This window comes from Setaria italica, chromosome IX (genome assembly GCF_000263155.2).
Source record: "Setaria italica strain Yugu1 chromosome IX, Setaria_italica_v2.0, whole genome shotgun sequence".
Taxonomy (NCBI): Eukaryota; Viridiplantae; Streptophyta; class Magnoliopsida; order Poales; family Poaceae; genus Setaria; species Setaria italica.
Genome location: NC_028458.1, coordinates 44,078,381 through 44,098,631, shown reverse-complemented (window position 1 = coordinate 44,098,631; position 20,251 = coordinate 44,078,381). Strand labels below are relative to the sequence as shown.

The 20,251-nt window shown below is 46.8% G+C and overlaps 1 protein-coding gene across 7 annotated transcripts; it reads left to right on the top strand.

Annotated features, from left to right (window-relative positions):
• The first annotated feature begins 36 nt into the window (after window positions 1-36).
• LOC101754472 (non-specific lipid transfer protein-like 1) lies at window positions 37-15,722 on the top strand. 7 transcript variants are annotated; one of them, XR_002675977.1, is made up of 7 exons: window positions 2,330-2,805; window positions 3,124-3,147; window positions 4,634-5,736; window positions 5,830-7,252; window positions 7,335-9,337; window positions 14,143-14,326; window positions 15,394-15,720. XR_002675977.1 is itself a non-coding variant. In XM_012842804.3 (3 exons), the coding sequence occupies exons 1-3, from the start codon at window positions 140-142 to the stop codon at window positions 4,774-4,776; spliced, it is 531 nt and encodes a 176-aa protein (XP_012698258.1). In that variant the 5' UTR covers window positions 37-139; the 3' UTR covers window positions 4,777-4,953. The 7 variants fall into 7 exon arrangements, 2 of the variants coding, with proteins under 2 accessions (XP_012698258.1, XP_004984195.1); XR_002675974.1 differs by having other exon boundaries at window positions 2,331-2,805; window positions 5,830-6,086; window positions 6,169-7,252; window positions 14,143-15,722; XR_002675975.1 differs by having other exon boundaries at window positions 2,344-2,805; window positions 5,830-6,277; window positions 7,064-7,252; window positions 14,143-15,722.
• Window positions 15,723-20,251: the final 4,529 nt, after the last annotated feature.

Below are 20,251 nucleotides of genomic sequence, written 5' to 3'. Positions count from 1 at the left end.
CAGTCCACGTCTCCTTTCCTCCTCTCTGACCTGTCCACTCCCCGCGGCCCACCAACTTCGGAAAACCCCCACCACCTCCAGTCCTCCACTCCCCTCTCCGCTCCTCACTCGAGCCGAGCGCCCGAGCACCAGCGCAGCCATGGCCGCCCTCCCCGCTGCCCGCGCCGCCGCCGTGGCGTGGCTCCTCCTCGCGCTCGCCGCCTCTGCCGCGGGGGCGGGCTCCAACTCCCCGGCGCCAGCGCCGGCGCCGGCAATGGATTGCATCGCGGCGGCCTCGAGCCTGATCGACTGCATGGGCTACGTGTCCCCGGATAGCTCGGAGAAGAGCCCGTCCAGGGCCTGCTGCGGGGAGGTCAAGACCGCCGTGGCCAACCCCGCCGTCGTCGACTGCCTCTGCTCCCTCGCCGGCTCCAAGAACCTGGGCATTCCCATCGACATGAAACGCGTGACATCGCTCCCCGGCGCCTGCGGCGCGTCCAACTTCGTCTCCAGCAAGTGCAACAGTGAGAACCGCCCGCGCCTTCCCTCCTCCATGCTGCTTCTCCCTGGCATTGCTTCTTGCTTATGCTTCAGTACATCTTATGTGTACAAGAAACTTAGTACCGTGCCATCTCATCCTTCGAGAAACCATACCAAAATTATGATTTTTTTTTTCAATGGGATTTCACTGTCTCTTTGATGTCTCTTAAGGATTTTAGTGTAGAGGTCCTCTGCTACTTTAAGCAATTTCGATTTGATCCAACATTTCTCTCCCTTTCTGCCCTCAAAGAAAAGAAAAGAAACGAAACAAAACTCCTCTCCCTTTCTGTTTCAGTATCACGACACGACATCCGTGATCCGTCTGATCAGTTCCATATATGAAGTGCAGGAGAAATTGACACATAGTACTAGGTTGCGCTCTATGAATTTCGTTCTCTTAGGCTTGATTAGATCTTCGAGTATGAACAGAACAAAAATCAGTTAAAACTGTAACTTAAACTGGCAAAATAAAATCTGAATTTAAGATGTCAGAGAGTACAGAGCAGATATTGTTTAACTATGGCCTTGTATAACGGTACTGTCCCTACTTGTTGTTTGTTTGAAGCTTTCTTAGGGCCGTTTGGATCTGATAAAGATTCCATAATCTAGTAAAAAAATTCACTATCCAAACCAAACAGAGCGGATTCTACTATAGGGTTCTAGAATCCCCACCCATAATCCATAATCCCCTCTCCCCTAGCTTATGGAGGATTCTGAGATGAGAAATTACAATTTTATGTCGCTCCAACTCTTTGCCTATGAAAGAAAAAGAGGAGACAAAGGCATTGTAGATATTTGGCTTTTACAACCAATATCTGGATTACAATAAAGGGATCCAAACAGGCTATCAGACTGGTTTGGAATAAATCATACCTTCTGAAATTATTTATGTAAAATGCGTGATGTCTGTTGTGAGCTATTCCTCTCAAAAACGATTTGCATTCGTCCTGAGGAAACCCTATAGATTGCTGAATTTACATTGCTTCAAGTGCATTACATGTCAATCATTGTTGCGGCGATGATTGTGTGCACTTGAATCAGTTTAAATTGGATGGCCCTGCAACACAAAGCAATGTCATGGTGATGACATATCATCTTTTAAAGATAATTATAAATGACTCTTATTCTATTATTTGGATGCCTATTTTTTAAAAAAGAAATTGCATATTATTTGAAAGAAAGCAGTATCTAATAATTTTGAGGTGCCAGAGGACTCAACACGAACCCAAAGAAATCGAAGTTTCCAAAAGCATGCCCTTATTCCTTTTCCCTATTTAATTATTTTCCTCTATTGTGCTCGAGTTTCTAATCATATCCGATTAGCACGTTCGGCGGTTGCTTAGTCTAAATACACATGGTATTAGTAAAAAGATGACATTTGTTTTCTTGCAAACACATTACAAACCGATTCTTATTATTTACTACCGTTCAAATTTAAATCGGCTTGATTTTTCTAGGTACATAATGTTTACCATGCATTTAAATGTAAATTATATCTAGATATATAAAAAACTATTTATTTATACATGGATGGAGTAGATTCGTTTGGTCACTGCACCATGCTGAAGAGTTCTAAAATCATTTGGCTGCTAAAACCGAGGACAACTCTTTCAAATTCAAACGAGAAAATGAGAATGTACCGAACACGCAAACCGGTCAACAAACCTCTGATTCCCCCGCTCATGCGGTCATGCCAACCTTGCCGCCGTAGTCATCCCGTCTCAAGCCTCTCCGTAAAGGCAGCCAGCTGCCGAGCCAGCCAGGGCACGTCTCATTCCTGCCGTGCCGCCGCCTGTGACCTGTCCACACGCCGCGTCCCACCAGCCTACGAAAACCCCCACCCCCACCCCCACCCCCACTCATCACCTCATTCCCCGCTCCACTCCACTCCACTCCGCTCCTCCCCACTCGAGCCGAGCGCCACCGCAGCAGCCATGGCACGCACCGCAGCCCGCGCCGCCGCCGCCGTGGCGTGCCTCCTCCTCGCGCTCGCCTCCTCCGCCGCGGGGAAGGGCTCGCACTCCCCTGCCCCGGCGCCGGCGGTGGACTGCATCGCGGCCGCCGCGGGCCTGGCCGACTGCCTCAACTACGTCTCCCCGGGGAGCACGGAGAAGAGCCCGTCCAAGACCTGCTGCGGGGAGGTCAAGACCGCCGTGGCCAACCCCGCCGTCGTCGACTGCCTCTGCTCCCTCGCGGGCAACAAGGGCTTTCCCATCGACATGAAACGCGTGCTCGCGCTCCCCGGCGCCTGCGGCTCGTCCAACACCGTCTTCAGCAAGTGCCACAGTGAGCGCCGCCCCGTGCCTTCCCTCCTCCTTCCTGGCCTCTGTTTCTTCTTGCTTAAATTTCAGCATATCTCGTGTGTACACGGAACTTAGTATCATGCCGTCTCCTTCAAGAATTTCCCCCCTTTTGTCCTGAAACCATACCTAGATCATGAAAAAATTCTTGGGATTTCACCGTCTCTTCGATTTTCTCGTAGGGATTTTAGTGTAGAGGTTCGGAGTCAGTAATCTTTGATCAGTTAGGTTCTGTTCTCCTCTGCTACACTAAGCAATTTCGATCTGATCTAACATTTGTCTCTTTTGATTTGCTTGCTTGCAGTTTCCGCGGGTCCTCCTGCCGAAGGTAACTCCTCTCCCTTTCTCTTTCGCTATCATGGCATGCGTCTGATCTGCACGCCTTCTATTATACCATGGATGGACACATAGTACTAGATCGTGCTCTATGAATTTTGTTGTGTTAGGCTTGATTAGATCTTCAAGTATGAACAGAACGGAAATCTGGTAATACTGTAACTTTAATTCGGAAAATAAAATCTGAATTTTAGCTGTCACAAAGTACAGGACAGATCATATGCCAACAAAAAATGAGTTGTCTTTCTACTAGAAGGAGGTGAGCTGTACCACGCTCAAAACAAAGAGGCATTGTTCTTTCCCATGAGTGGCACTCCAGTGTCGATCACTGGATTGGCATAAATGGGTCCACCACAGTGTTTGTTGCCCCCGCAAACAAAGTAGACTATTCTCAGTTTTTTCGTTACCTTTGCATCTTTGCGAGTGATTGGATCACATGAGAGCAACCAAATGATTTTGACAGGAGCATATGAATTAAAAGAAAGCTTTTTTATGAATCGATCAACCCATGTTGTTAAAGGCAAACGATCTAGTTAGAAATGTAATGGTTGCCATTCGCATTAACTTGTATGCTAGGAGTATGCTTGGTTTGAGCTACAGATAGCGACATTTAAGCTACTTTGTTAGGCCATTTGTGTGAAAGGTGTAAGACCTGCTTCTGCAGCCCATCTTTAATCACTTATGAAGACGAGACAATTTTGTTAGGCTGCTCCATTTCTGTGGCAGAGTAGGGTGAATCATGATGGTACTAGTATATTCTTAGGTTAGCATCCCAACCTGGAACATTTCATTGTTTGTCCTTAATCTGGCACTAGATTGTTGATCTCCGTGCAAAAGGTCTGTTTAGTTAATTCCTGGAGATCCGCAGCCGTTCTTGTCACTGTAGTCACGGGCTCAGGCTGACTGGCAAGTCACGGGGGTACTCATCACTCATCAGGATGCAATCAAAGTGGACAGCCAGCATTTTTGCTGGGCCACACCACGTTCTTGTAGAGAGTACTTATCTGTCTCGGGTTTTTCTCGAGAGACCGTGGAACGTGTTGAATAATCTGTGTGACCAAGCTCTTGAGTGATGTTGATTTATGAGAGCCGTGCTGGAGTGAAGGCAACCGCTGGACTGAATGGCCCATCTTGCCAGGGGCTAGAAATTTTGGTCCAGTTGCAATGTCTGGTGCTTTCCCTCCATCGGTTGAGGAAGGAGAGTTTGCTTTCTTGGTAGTCTCGTGTAAACAGATGTTGGCGAGCCTAGGAAACTGACGAGTCTCGTGGTTTCCCATCTAAAAACTGACAGCTCACCCGATGGCTTGGCCGTTGTGAAAAAACTGCTATTGTTGCTGTCACTCATGGTGCATGGTGTCTCAATTTCAGACTGCCATTGTCCTCTTACCTGATGTATCTGACGGGAAATATCTGTTGAGCCAACCGCGAAAATGTTGGTTCCGGCTTCTGACCTTCTTGTTGTGAACTTGTGATTGCAGCACCTGGAGCGTCTACCGGGGGATCACCGAGCGGCGGAGCGACCGCGTCCCCGCCGAAAGCCGCGGCGAGCTCTCGGATGACGGCAACCGCCCTCGTGGCCGCCGTGGTGGCACCGCTGCTCGCCTACTGCTACCTGCTCTGAGCTGAGGGATACCTTCCGCGCATGCTGCGCCGTCCTGGCTGAGTGAGAGTGACCGTCCTTTTATTGCGATTATCCCGTCTTGCTGCGCGCCGTGATTCAGTTACCTCTGTTGTTGAGATGTACTGCTACTTGAGCTGTTTTATGGAGTATTCGACTGACTTCCCGTGCTTCCATCAATGCTGCCTAGCACCGGTAGAATTCGGTTTTCCGGCTCGTGAAGTCGTGCCGACTGACGGATAGGTGCGTAGTGTGATAGCTGATAAGTGGTATATAGGAACAGAATAAGAGAATCCGTTTAATCTTGTCGGTTCCAGAAACACTTGGAACAAGTAAAGATGTGTTGGTTACACAACCTTAAGCTGCTAAAACTGGATCCAGAAAGACACAACATTACAGGTAGAACGTCGCCCACGGACTCGCTGTGTTCTCTGCTGAACAAGTTACAGTGACGAGAGGCCTGCATCTGTGAGGTGGTTGTGTTGCTGCGATGAGCAGGCAAGGGGTTATTCATTGCGGTTGCGGTTGCGGTTGCGGTTTGCACAGCAAGATCCCCCTGGATGATCAGAGGTGAAGGGCGAGCGATTTCGATTGTACCAGGCCGAAACTTGTGTTGAGAAGGATCGACGCGGACGACACGCCTTCTTTATAGCCCCAGCCACGACAGCTCCTGCTCGTCTGTTTGACAATCGCTCCATCCCCTCTGCCGGTCATCCCGGCATGCTCTTGTGGCGGGCGCAAGCCGGACACTGCCTTGCAGGCGCGGGCTTGCGGCGCCCACGCGCCAGGGGCACCCAAGCGAGCGCGCGAGCAGAGTGCAAAACAGCGAGGCCTCTTCGCCTGGGCGATCGATCGGTAACCCATGGGTGCGCTGGGATAACCGGCAGCCAGGCGCTGTTCGCGGTGGCGGGCGTGGGTCCGTCGCCGCGCACAACACACATGCTCGATGAAATACCGCAACAGGTAATTTATCTTTTGCTTTTCCCTAGAACATGGCTAATTAATTATGTGCTTGTAAATCAAGACCCCCGAAGTCTAATGGCAATTTGTTTCTAGAACACGCAACTCTGGGTCCCACATTGCCACAAAATATACAAAGACAAAAGGGCATTCGGCGTTCACTAAGACGAAGAAGGCCTTTGGCGTCGAGGCTTGCTCGAAAGTTGACCCGGCATTTGCATCTCTTCTTCCTTCAATCCTTTCCATTAATCCTCTGTAGGCTACGCTATCCATGTTCCAACCATCACGATGCGAGTACTAAATATTGGTGGGAAATGATTCATTTTTGGCATCTGCAAATCCATCCCTGACAGGTATGTTGTGATCAGTAATGCTCGTGTTCACATGACAATCAAGCTATTTCCAGTTGACTTTTGGTTCTTCCCGTCGTAACAGAGATTCTCACCCTTGGTTGTCTAGTTCTTGGTGGTGTGATGCAGCTTATTCCCATTTGCTTCCTTTTCATGGTCTGAATCATAAAAATTTGGATTCTTTCTTGTCATAGGTAAAGTATTTCAATGATTACCTAATCAACATGAGAAATTGACGGTGCTTCCATGTATTAATGTTATTTCCTCAGACATCTGTTTAGTTATTTGTTCATCTTTGTATCAACAATTCTAGCAATAAAATTAAACAAAATAACCTGTATCATCCCTAGTTCTTTTTTTACATTATTCCCCTAGATGGAAACCATAATTAAAATCTGAGCAAAATGAAAAAACAAAGTACAAAAGAGCTCCACACCATCCAAAATGTGTTGGAACTTGGAAACACTCCTTTAAATCACACAAATCACTGTAACTTTTAGAGAACTGGCTTTACAGCTTTTAATCCATCACAAACTAAGACAAACAGACCTTTTGGTTTATGATGTTGGCGCTACTACTCTTCTCTTCCTTCACATATTTTAGAGAGTAATTCTATACTTAACTGCTGTTTCAATCTTCAATGTAAACCTTTTACAAAGAAACCTTTTTAATCTAGTTTATCACTATCATAACTAACATCCAATCCAGTTTCAATAAAACACAATTTTATCACTGATACCCCACTATTGTCCAAGGGATTAGACAAGCAATGCCATATTGCCATAACTATGAAATATTACAAGACATAAAACAGATAGAGGAGATGATAAATAAGATATGGCCAAATCATTTCTAAAGGAAAATCAGCTGTGTTCATTACGCTAGTTACTAGATATTTCCTTGTTTCTTGGAGTTGCCATGGCACTGGTAAAATCTGGGTTACATTAAAACTGAATGCAATGCTCTGGAACTACTTATAGGTCAGTGTGTCCCCCGCATTTAGTCTTTTTTCTTGAAGAAAAATATCAGGAGAGCTTTGATTCATTCATTGAAGATGGAGGATTAAAACTGCATATTACGGATTGGTTATTGTTGAGTTCTCTGGGAGAAATCTGAACAAAAACACGGCAATTCCATTTGTATAGCGATAACAAAGTTTATAGTCAAAGGTACTGACTACTGTCTTTTGCTGTGCTGATCATCTCCTTATCCAAATGTAACTGTGAATTTACTCCTTCCCTACTTGCGTAGGATGAATCTTCTCGGAAATAAAGTGATGGAACTGATGCAAGGGACCGATAGATCAAAGTGGATAGTGCATAGTAATCATAACATAAAATGCTTCGGTAAAGGCGATATAGAACAAATTACGAACAACTACAGATATATTCTTGGGAGTGGTGGCTTTGGGGAAGTTTATGAAGGAGTTCTTGAAGACAAAAGTATGGTTGCAGTGAAGAAGTTTATCCACAATGTGAAAGAGAACTTTGCTAAAGAGTTGACCATCCACTGTGAAATCAACCATAGGAACGTAGTTAGGCTCATTGGTTATTGTATAGACGAAAATGCCCTAACTATGGTCACCGAGTATGTCCCTAATGGAAACCTGAGTGATGTTCTTCATCATGAAAATGCTCCCATACCTTTGGATATACGACTTAGGATTGCAACAGAGTGTGCAGAGGCATTGGCATACATGCACTCTCACATGTATACTCAAGTCATTCATGGTGATATTAAACCTGCTAATATACTGTTAGACGGCAACTTTAATGCAAAGTTATCAGACTTTGGAATATCAAGGCTAGTCACCACGGACAAGACACTATATACTGAGAATGTAAAAGGGAGCATAGGTTACATGGACCCTTTGTTTGCAAGGGATGGGCGTCTCACTGTGAAGAGTGATGTTTACAGTTTTGGAGTTGTGCTCTTGGAACTGATCACTAGGAAAAAGGCCACAACAGGAGATGTCAGCATTGTTTCTGTATTTACTGAAGATGTTGCAAGGGGGGTCAGAGAATTGAGAGAGATGATTGACCCTGAAATCGCAAATCAGAATAACATGATTATTCTTGAAGAGGTTGCAAAGCTAGCAATTGAATGCCTGAGAATGGAAAGGGACAGACGTCCTGAAATGATTGATGTGGCAGAAAACCTTCGAATGCTACAGAAAGCTTCACATCAGGGACAAGAACCAGTATATTTGTTTTCTTGGACAGGGAAATGCTTGCGAGCACCTCCAGCTGTAGTGAGTATGGCTACGAACATTTTGCCATCAGACCTATGCCGCCATTTCTCATTTGAAGAGATAAAGGCTGCAACAAACAACTTTGACGAATCTCTCCTTGTTGGTGAGGGTGCATTTGGCAGGGTTTACCATGGAAAAATTGATGGAGGAGCAACTGAGGTTGCTATCAAACACCGACAGCCGTGGTCCAAGTACCGTGCACCTGAGTTTTATGCTGAGATAGAGGTTATGTCAAAGCTCTGCCACCACCATCTTGTGCCACTAATTGGTCACTGCAATGAGAAGGACGAGTTGATCCTTGTCTATGAATACATGGCTCGTGGAAGTTTGCGTAAGCACCTCTACATGACCCAGGAGCCACCACTTACCTGGAAGCAGCGTCTGGAGATCTGCATTGGTGCAGCTCGGGGCTTGCAGCACCTTCATCTGCTACAGATCATTCACCGCAACATTAACACGTCTGATATTCTGCTGGATGAGGATTGGATTGCCAAGATTACAGGTATTGGTCTTTCCACGACTGAGCCATCAACTGGTGAGACCACAACCTTCAAGAGCAGTGGTGGTCTTATTGATCCTGAATATTTCCGCACTTTTCAGCTGACCGAGAAATCGGATGTCTATTCTTTTGGTGCTGTATTGTTTGAGGTCCTCTGTGCCGGACCAGTTATGAACTGCATTTTTCCAATACGAGTAGGTAACGTGGTAGATTGGGCACTGCAGTGCAAGCAGGAGGGTAACATTGATCAAATTGTTAGCCCATATATAAAAGGAAGAATTAATGCACAGTGTTTCCACAAGTTCATTGAAACTGCTGAGAAATGTGTTGCTGATCGGGGTATTGATCGTCCATCAATGGAAGATGTGCTTTTGGACCTCGAGTGTGCCCTTGAGTTGCAGGTGAGTGCAGAAGTAAACACAAGCTAATTCAACTTGGCTGATGTGATGGATGCATGGATGAGGAAGTTGTCATCACTCATCAGTATGGATGGATTCTGCTAAGGTGATGTGCTGGTGCTGTCTTCTAGAAGTGTTCGATTCCTTAGAACATGTTTTCTTCAGTTTATATGCTGTTAATTTTCTACCATGCTGCTCGTATTAGATGTATTCTGTCACACGACATATATTTTCTGTCTAGACTCTAGCGGTGGCTTGTATATATTCTGGCCTAAGCCCCAAGGGTAGGCGTGCGGGTGTGTTTGGATAGAGGGACGGGATGGGGTCATCCCACTTTTACATGTGTTTGGTTGGAGGCCAAGTGGGACGAGAACGGCATCAAAGTAGAATATTCCTCGAAAAAGAGGGATGGAACGGTTCCTCCAAAACTGGTGGACCAATCCATCCCTCTTGGACGACGTCTTGCTCCCGTCTCCTCCTCGCGTCATCCCGTCTCCTCCTCCTCGTGCCACCTGTAACACCCAGTGTTATTAAAAGCCTAAGAAGGTAATTTAGAGGTTAATGATGAAATTTGGATGCAACGGAGGTATTATGGACCAAAGTCAAATTTGAATCAAATTTGACCAAAGATTCAAATTCAAGATTCAAGATTTAAAAATTCAAAGGACTCCCACAACCAAGAGTTGGGCGACAACTTGAGAAATGGAATCTTTAATCTATGGTTAACCATTCCAGAAGTTCTTGGTCCAAGAAACATGACTTTAAATTCCCGAATCAGAACTCAAAGAGGGGAATGAATTACTATCGAGCTATCTGCCGAGAACTGAATGGCAGAGCACCCGGGGTGTTAAAAACACTCAAGAATGGCCAAGAACAGGATATGACAAAGATTTGGGGGTTAATGAGCTTTTATGGCCAAAGTCAACTTTTGGTCAAATTTTAGCCAAAAATGCCAAATAAGAGCTTCAAATTCAAAAAAAGTTGACAAATGCATGAATTTGGACCTTATGGACATTTGGAACTTAAAGAGGCAATTTGAGAAGCAAATGGACCTTAAATTGTCCAAAAATCAGAAATGGTGGATGTTACTGTTCACTAACTGGATATAGGCATAAATGCCTTTGAAAAACAGTACTAAATGGAATGAACTTTGATTCAAGAGATTTTGGAGAAATGCTATATGAGCCTTTAGTTTTATGGGCAAAATGGAACTTTCATGTCAAGCTTAGCATGATCTCCAAGTTTGGCATGAAACAAATGGCATTTGAAGTGTTAAATGGAAATTCAAAGTTAAATGGAGGATTTTGGTAATGTTCTGTCGAGATTGAAGCCATTCAATACAATTTCAATTCAGTGAAAAGCAAGAATTGGCAGCCAGCTTTAGGACCAACTTTGGAAGGGAAAAAGAGAGATTTGGCTTTTGAGATGAATAAGAGAAATGTAGAGAAATAGGTTCTCTACAACTTATATAAAGGAAGTTTGGAGAGTTTAAATAAAAAAAATGGAGTAAACACAATCTGAACCTTCAGCTCAGAAAAATTGACAATTCTGTCAATACTGGAGGATCAACAGTAACAGTTGGTTTTGGAAGCAAATTTCGAACCCTTAAGAGTCAAAATCAGAAGAGACTCCAAATGTATCAAAGATAGTCACAAACATTTCCTACAACTTTGTTTAAGGGCTCTAAGCAACACTCTGTTGAATTTTAGCCACAAAAATCGACCTAAAGATAATCTGTCAAAGGCTTAGCTGTTGAAAGGGGGAAAAGTAATAGTCAGGTTCAGAAGGAAATTCCCCTCGATTGGTTGGGAATCTGAAGGAGGTGTAGTTAGGTGAATTGAAATTCAGCAAATTTCCTACAACTTTCATAAAGGGACTTTTGAAATAGCAGTTTGGATTTTTGTCGTAATTGGTCGTTGAAGTTTCTGACAGCAAGGTTCAAAAGGAGAGAATTTAGTTAAGCTGAAGTTCAATGTCCAGAAAAGTTCAGAGACGTTTTTCACGAGGAAGGAGCGAGATTCAGCCAAAAGTGCAAATCTATGAAAGGTAGAACTTTGGATTTCCTCCAACTTTGATAAAGGGAGTTTTGGATGTGTTGTTGGCCAAAGAAAGCAAAGAATTCAAATTTCTTTGGAGGCTCAAGAACTTCATGCTGTCCTCAAGAACAGTGCTGCTTAGCAATCTTTGGTGCAAGTTTCTAAAAATTCTAGTGTGTAAGAGATGGGTTCTTATGTGCAAAATGGAATTTTTGTTATATGTTGAACAAAGATCAGTGGAAGTTGGGCAAGATAAAGTGAGTTTAGGCAGTTAAAATCGAACCCAAAGAGGAGCAAATGGCTGTTTTTCACACCTGACGAAACTGAATCATACCATTCAGTAAGGGTGCGTTTGGTTCGGAGACAAGGAGTGACGAGGGTTCGGAGACAAGGAGTGATGGGACGGTCCCGTCCTAATTTTTCAGGATGAAATCGTCCCGTCTGATGTTTGGTTGAGAGGGATGGATTCATCCCAGTTTTTTGTTTGGTACGATGGATTGAAAACGAGGGACGGATGGCTTGGGTAACACCGTTAGCTGCAGGTTTCAGTGGGACCTAAATGTCATCCTCTTTTTTTTCTCCTCAACTTTATCTTCACCAACCGGCCCCCATCTTCTCCCCATCCACCGTCGCAAGCCAGCTTCCACGCCCGTCGGCCTGGGGTCCCGGCCGCGCCGCCGGAGCAGCTCCCGCGCCCGCCGGCCCTAGCTGTCCCGCCCCCCAGGACGGGCACCGTCGGAGGCGGGTCGGGCAGTGCCGCCCCCGCCGGCCATGGAAGGGGCTGCGGTGCTCGCCCCTGCCGGCCATAGAGGGTGCCGCGAAGCTCGCCCGCCGCCGGCCCTTCACGCTCGCATGTTAGACGGGAGGCGACGGCGTTGAAGTAGGATGAACCCGTCCGCTCGTTTTTGCCGGACGGGGCCGTCCCGGATCTTTGCGGTATATTCCCTTGTAGGGATGTCCTCGTCCCACTTGTCTCCAAACCAAACACGGGATGAAGTGGGATTATCCCATCCCGTCCTATTTCATCCTTGGAACCAAACGCACCCTAAACAGCTCAATTTTAGCCGACATTGGAGCTCAAAATTCATGGTCTTAGAATGTTCTTTTCGAGTTGGTGTAAATCTATCAAATGAAGGGTATATGATCCTCTACAAGTTTGTTTGAAGGAAGTTTGAAAGTTTCAATTGAATTTTGGATGCAATTTGGAACTGAAGTTTCAGATTTGAAAGAAGGAAGGGGGGACAGAACAGAGGAGGAGACGTGCAACACAGCTCGACGCCAGCACGCCGGGACAGCGCAGTGCCGCCGCGCCACGCAGCTGCTGCTTCGCCACCGGAGCTCCCTACGTGTCGCGCTCGAGCTAATCCGCCACAACTGTCTTTCCCGTCCTTTAAACCGAGTTGCCGTCGCCGCCCTTCCTTTCTTTTCCCCACCACAAGAACAAAGCTGTAACTCGGGCTCGATTTCTCGCAGCTCCGTCCACCGCCGACCGATTCCTCCCGTCCATAGCTCCACCACCATCCCATCCACACCCCACGCCCCTCCGTTCCACAGCTCCATGCGGGCGAGCCCATCCCCGCCATCCTCTTCCTCGGTTTCGTCCGCCACCAGTTCTGGTAAGGGTGCCGCCGTGGAGGGGTAGGGTGCCAAGGTTCCGGGGGTTGTCCAAGGTCTTGGGGTGGTCAATCTTGAGCTAAGGTTGGTGTAGGTCTCGCTTGTTGGCTTGGAGTCCCGTCGGGTTCGCCGGAACGCCTGCGCCGCCGTGCGCCGCGCGTCAGCCTTGGCCGCCGCCATGCAGGGTTGTGCTCCGGCTGCGGTGAGCTGCTGCTTAGGAGCGTGCTCGGTTGCTAGGGCTTGCGTAGAGCTGCCGAGGCTGCTTGTTGCCTTCGGGTCGCCGTCGGTGACCTGCTGCGTGCTGCCGCCCGCCTAGCGCCACCGTCCGCTGTCGCCGCCGCACCCTATCTGCCTTGTGCAGTCCTCTGTCGTGGTGAGGCCAACCACCACTAGATCACCATCCTTAGATGCAGGAAGTTGTGGTGAGTCGAGTAGAGGAGTCCCCGTCCTCGTAAGCCTCGTCGCCGGCGAGTTGCTGTTCTTGCGCGCCACCGTTCGCCTAGCGCCACCGCCGCCGCAAGCCCCTGTTCAGTCCACCGCCCAGGCCAAGAACCACACCAATGGGTGCGCGTGGCCCTAGGGAGCATAGCTGGCCAGTCCCCGCCGCTGGAGACCTCGTCGCCGGCAAGCTAGCGTCATTACCCGCCGGGGGAGCCGCGGTCAAGGCCGGCCCTCTGTTTTTGACTAAGCGGCACACGTGTCTCAGTCTGTGGGTAGGGCGTGGGTGAGTGAGAAAGGTTTTTCGGGGGGTGGGAATAATGATAGGTTTTTCAGTTTGTAGATAATAGTTTAAATTCGTGTTTTCACTATTTAATTCACCAGAAATTGTAGAATTGTCCAAAATTAGTGAAACCAATTTTATTAGTAATTTTTTATCTTCCTTTATGCATTAAAAATTCTTGCAGCCTAGGAAAAGGTAATAAAAATTAGGTATTTATTTAGTACCTTTGGTTAAGGTATTTAAATAAATACTTAGCTTTTATAAAATGTATAAAATTTTGAATAATGTTTTATTATTCACAAACTCTTAGTAATCCATAGGAATTAGGTTTTGAGATTAGAATTTATTTATAATGCTTTTCTAAATAAAACAAAAGGTTTAAGTTAGGTTAGTTAAGAAAATAAATTGTGGGTTAATCTTTTATGGGTAGTTTAGTGTTGGTTTGCAACTTTATTATAAAGATAAGTGATAAAGATAAGTTGTATAGTCAGTCTTTCAAAAGGTTCGCATATCCTAATTGTAACTCGCATCATATCGTAGAACCTGAAGTTGCTAAAGTGGTTTTCGTGGAATGCATCTGAAGTTCATCAGGAATTCAAGAAGGACGTTGAAGCTACTCCTTTCTTTGGAAGGTGTCCTAAAGAAACTAACATCTTCGTAATACCAGGCAAGCCTCGGAGCATCTACACCTATCTAATTTTAGAAAACATCTTCATAATCCCAGGCAAGCCTCGGAGCATCTATACCTATCTAATTTTAGAAAGTATTATTCATGAGTCCATTTATTGGTTATTTTTTTATGATTGCATTAAGACTAGGAGTTGATTGCAAACCAGTCTTGTGCATGATCCTACCTTGTTTAGAGGACATCTTTGCCACTGTTCAACTAATTAGTAACTATCCTATGCTTACCAATACTTATATACCTGTGAGTAACTTTGGTTATGCTTACCAATGCTTAGATACCTATGCTTACTAATGCTTAGATACATGTGAGTAACTTTGGTTACTCAACTCTAAGGTTAAATTGGTCATACATTTTAATCAAGTAAAATAGCCTAAAAATTGGAAATGTGGACAGAAACTAGAGATGTAGTTCTGTCTGCTAAGTGAAATTGGTTACGGCTCGTTCATTGTCTTAACCTTTGATCAAGTGATTTTACCTAATTGCTTACTGTGTATGGGACCAGCAAAGCCCGGTAGGTTAGTTGGTTCTCTGATCGGGAATATTTCGTACATGTGCTTGACTTGCTGGAGAATGGCAGGGACGTGGGGTCCCCTGTGGGGGTGCGTCTCTGGGTTCGGTTAGTCATATTTTCAATCGTTGGGTACGGCTAATTGAAATGTCGTTATGTGCAACCCGGACAGTTGTACATAGCTGCCCGAACAGTTGTACATAGCTGGTGGTCGGGTATCTCCTGCAGGATGTAAATCGGTCCGGATCGCCGCAATTCTCTGAATGCACTTGATCATCACTTAAGCATCGTAGTGTAATCAAGTTGAATGAAATATTTTTCCTAAAATTAAGATGTTGTATGATTTAGTTCCACTTGGTTGCTAAAAATGTTTTCATTCAACTATACTAGACTGGTTAGGTAAAAACTAAACGGAAAGGTAAAAACTAAACGGAAATAAAACCATAAAAGTTAAGGTTAAGTTTTTTCGCAAAATATGAGTCAGCCAGTACACCAAAAAGTTGTCATTCAGTTTTGAAAAGCTATCTATATTGGTTAGTCGGGTCACTCTTGCTGAGTACCCTCGCACTTAGGGGATCCTTGGTGTTGTTTTCAGAAGCGCAGCAGGAAGCAGCCGAGGAAGAAGTCCCGAAGAACTGGGGTATTTTTATGAGTCTCGCGATACCCTAGTAAAAAAACTTAGTTGTTAACTACCTTATCTCCCAGATTTATTTAAGTTTGAAATTCTTGGAGTGGTTTAACTTGCATCCTAAGTTTATTTAAGTTTGAAATTCTTGGAGTGGTTTAACTTGCATCCTAAGTTTATTTCAATATATGGTTTGTAATAACTCGTATCTTCAGTATTTATGTAAAATGTAATATTTGTTGATGCTTTCCTAATGTGAAAGCGATGCTGATGTATGGTTAAAATTCAAGTCGTGGATGATTCGAGGCGTTCTAGGGACACTCGACGGACTACTGGATTTGAACTGTTTTAGTGCTTGTTGAATAATTGTTGTTCCGACAGTGATTAGACGCACTTAAACCAATTTAAGTCGGACAGTTCTGCCACACCACCCCATCTCATCGACAGATGAAGCGTCCCTCTGGCAAGGCGCGTCACTGGCCATGTCCGCGATCTCGAGCTCTAGCAACGGTTGACGGTTGTCCTCTGTTTTTGTTGACTAACACGTGGGTCCCACGCCATTGTGTGGCTGACATTTGGGTCCTGCTACTTACCGGATGCAAACACCGTCAATAATGAACCATCCCTGTTCTACCAACCAAACAACGAACTGGGACGTCGTCCTCGTCACTCTAACCAAACAGTAGGTGGGATTATTTCATCCTTCAAAAGAGGGATGATCCTGTCCCGTCCCACCCCGTGCCTCCATCCAAACACACCCTAAGTGATAAGCACCAGGTTTTCAGTATGTGATGATGTCCGAAGGAGAGGCCTGAATTCGTGAAAGCTAGGTGGCCTGCGATTTTAAGTTTTGTTTGCCTCTTATGTTGTTTCGATGGGATTTTAATTCAAGTGATACTTTAGATTTTAATTGACTTCGAGAGAAGCCAGTAATTGAAAGATCTCCATTTCAATGGAGAAACAGAATAGAAAACTTCGGGAGAAGCCAGTAAATCACCGAGGCCGAAAGTCCACTTATGGGCCTGATTCAATGGGCTCAACGCGATCGTGTGTGTCTAAAAAGGTCGACTCCTTTTTTTTCAGCCCAACTCAGAGAAAGGACTTCTTTCCAGCCCAACTAAAGAATAAAAAGGACGTCAGAACAGCCCGGCCGGCTTACCAGTGCTTCTTTGAGCCCAATCACACATCGTGTGCGGGAACGACGGGAAGTGGGCCACGCACTCCGGAAATCCTATCCATCTTCTGGGTAGAATCGGTAACTTGTCTATGTAAGAAATGAGGTGTTGCTACCTCCCACCGTGCGCTAGCTCCTGTTTCTGCGCCACCGCCCTCGGGAGGGGCCCACGCCACCTCCGCATCGCCGCCCTTGTCGGCCGCCGGAGCCGGAGCCGGAAAGGTGTGAAAAAATGTTGAAACAAATTTATCAAAAAAATATTGGATCAACTTTATTAAATATGTTGGTTCAACTTTTTTCGAGATTTCTTGAAAAATATTGAGGTTCAACATTTTTGAAAAAATGTTGCTCAAAGGTTCAACATTTCTAAAAATATATAGGTTTAACTTTTTCGGAAAAATGTTGATCAACATTTTTTATCCGTTGAAAATGTTGAATGGACCATCATCAGTTAGGCTTCGGTGATTTTGAAATGGAAATATGAAGCTGGGTCTTATCGGGTTTTACAGTTCAATTGCTATCCTTAGGCAGATATATAGAGCCCCACGCGGTCCTGCCAAAAGACTGAAATGAATCCTCGCCGGTGTACCTCCGCTGGATCATCCTCACCGACGGTGGCATCTTGCTTGATTTGCTACAAAACTAGCAGTAGCACGTAAAATCCATGACAGTCCGGATAACGTAAAGAGAGAGGGAGAGAGATGGACATAAGGATGACTGTCAGTTGACGTGACAGGCTAGGATTGACGGGTTACTTGCACAGTTGCACAGTGTTTCGGAGGAGAAGGAGACCGGTGGAGGATTGGGGAGCGGTTGAGCTGGATCATGCATGGAATGCAGCACGCGGGTGAGGTCGGTCGTCCGGGCTGCACCAGTTAGCCACCCACACGTTCGCATGCGTCAGGTGTAAGATCTCCGACTCCGAAGCATCCAGTTAGTGTTATCCATAAACACAGCCTCTATCAACCTGATGGCGCGGTCTCGGTCAAACCGACCAAAATTAGGTTTGAATCGCGCGCGCGTAGGCCCGCTGCTTCCGGAACGACGGCGACACGCGGGATTCATTGAATCGCTCTTCAGGGGTCCGTCCTGGCGATCGATTCACCAGCCGTCGTCGCCACCGGACAAACCGTCGGTTAATCAGGTGTTTGCCACGTAAACACCGTGTGGGCTCCGTCGTCGCTCTGCTGGGTTGGCTGGAATGAATGGATGGGTAAGGCAGCCTATCGCAAGCCGCCGCACCCCTGCACGTCGGGGTCGCTTTCATGCCCGGCGGCGGCGTGTTTGGTAAATACCTCCTAGTTTAGTACTCATCACATCGGATGTTTGATACTAATTAGGAGTATTAGATATAGACTATTTACAAAACTAATTGCACAGATGGAGTCTAATTCGCGAGACGAATCTATTAAGCCTAATTAGTCTATGATTTAACAATGTGCTGCTACAGTAAACATGTGCTAATTATGGATTAATTAGGCTCAATAGATTCGTCTCGCGAATTAGTATAGGGGTTCTGCAATTAGTTTTATTATTAGCTCATATTTAGTCCTTCTAATTAGCATCCAAATATCTGATGTAACACTCCTAAAGTTTAGCACCTCGTATCCAAACCCGAAACCGGGGGCGAGACGAGCACGGGTCACCTGCGTGGGCCCGGTATTTAGCCACGCGCCCGACGAGCTTGCTGAGTCGCCTGCTCGCTAGGTGCGGCGTGCATGGACCGACAAGCGGGCACCTGGCTTATCCGTGTTTTCAGGGGCAGCAATTAAGGCAAAACCAGCGCGGGTGCTGGCGACCTGGCGTGCTGCTGCTACTGCCAAACGTGCCAACGCGAGCGGGCGGCGCGCCGGCGCCCACCAGCTCACCACGTCTGCTTTTCAGAGTGTTTGGTGGTACGTATGTACGCGCGCCGATAACACCGTGCCACTACGCGTGCGCCCACAATCCGTCACTCAGTGTGTTCTCTGCTGATTTGCTGAACTAGTTACAACTTACAGTGAGGAACTGACGACAGGCCTGCAGATGTGTTCTCTGCTTGCTGCGATTTGGATTAGCATCAGGTTACTTGCACTGCGTCTGCGCTTTGCCCTGGCCTTGCATGCTTTGGTGCCTGAGTGTCTGTCAGTGGCCATGTCAGGTAGAAGGTGCTGGTTGGCAGCGTCTTATGGGCCAGACGGGACAAAAAGGACTCCAGAGCTCACTGCGATCTTCTTTCAGCCCAACTGTCAAAAAGGACTACTTGCCAGCACATTCTTCAGCCCAACTCACAAAAACGGATTTATTGCCAGCCCATTCTTCTTCAGCCCAACTTAAAAAGAAGACGCCAGCACAGGCCGGCCTACCGGTAGTGCTTCTTCTTTCAGCACAACTGGAATTGTGCGAGAAACGACGGTGAGTGAGTGGTGGGCCACGCAATCCTTTGGCAAGTGAAATCAATCAGGGCCCGTGTCTTCTCACTACTGGGATCAGCCGAACTCAAAAGATAATCCTCAAGTCGATCTCAAAAAAAGATAATCCTCAGTCACAGTGACGTCTTGCTTGATTTTTTTTTCTACACAAAAACTAGTACTCCGTACCTCACGTAAAATCCGTGACAGTCCGGATAATATAAAATTGAAGAGAGACAAAAAAAAAATGGGTGACAGCTGGCCCGAGATTCTACTATTGACACTGACGGGTTACTTGCACAGGGTCTCATAGGAGACAGGTAGAGGATGGAGCGGTTGAGCTGGAGCCATGGAACGCAGCACGCAGGTGACGCGTCGTCCGGGCTACGCCAGTTAGCTGGTACCACGTACTACGCACGTCAGGTAAGATCTCCGACTCCCAATTAAAGCATCCCTGTTATCCGTAAACACGGTCCCTGTCAAACCAACCTGATCACGCGGTCTCGGTCAAACCGACCAAAATTAATTTAGGTTTTGAATTCTTTGAATCGCTCTTGCGTAGTCCGTCCTGGCGATCGGCTCACCAGCAGCCGTCGGTACCGGACAAACCGTCGGTTAATCAGGTGTTCGCCACATGAACGCCGTGTGGGCCCAAAGTCCCTGTTCAGTGCCTACTAGGTCACCATGTTGCACCCAAACTGTGGTACAAGTGCTGAACGGATTCTACTCGGAAACCGCGCCCGGCCGGGCTGTCGTTGTCAGTTCGTTAGCCACCGCCACCATGATACATTATTTATGGCGGCAAAAATCACCACGCATCAAGTTGATGCGAAGCGGGGAGAACACCAACCTTGCCTCGTCACCCCCGTTGGCCTCGTACGCGCGGCACCGGGGGATCTGGCGCCCGAGACGGGTGTCGAGGCGCGCCGTGCGCGGGCGTGCACCGGCAGCTGGCGGAAGCGGAACGCATTCGAGCAAAAACCTCCACGCCTCAGAACACGCGGGCGGCCGACACGATCGCACTCGCACAACCCGACGCGACCTGCCAGCGCGGGACGTTGTTTTGGGATGGGCCGCGGGTCCCCCCCTCGCGCTTCCCCGCCAGTCGCCACCACCCCCGTCGCGGACGGCGACGCCGCAGCGGGAACGGCAGCCACGTCGGCCGCCGCCCACCCTCGCGCGCCTATATAACGCTTCCCTTCCCTGGTATCTCCTCAGGCTCAAAACACGGGGCCTCACCAACCCAAAAATTTTTGAAAATATG

Excerpts from the sequence above, each read along its gene's own strand:
- LOC101754472 (XM_012842804.3), top strand. The coding sequence starts at position 140 with ATGGCCGCCCTCCCCGCTGCCCGCGCCGCCGCCGTGGCGTGGCTCCTC. Across the intron at positions 504-3,123 it reads CGTCTCCAGCAAGTGCAACA|TTTCCGCGGGTCCTCCTGCC; the intron begins GTGAGAACCGCC and ends GCTTGCTTGCAG. Across the intron at positions 3,148-4,633 it reads CGCGGGTCCTCCTGCCGAAG|CACCTGGAGCGTCTACCGGG; the intron begins GTAACTCCTCTC and ends TTGTGATTGCAG.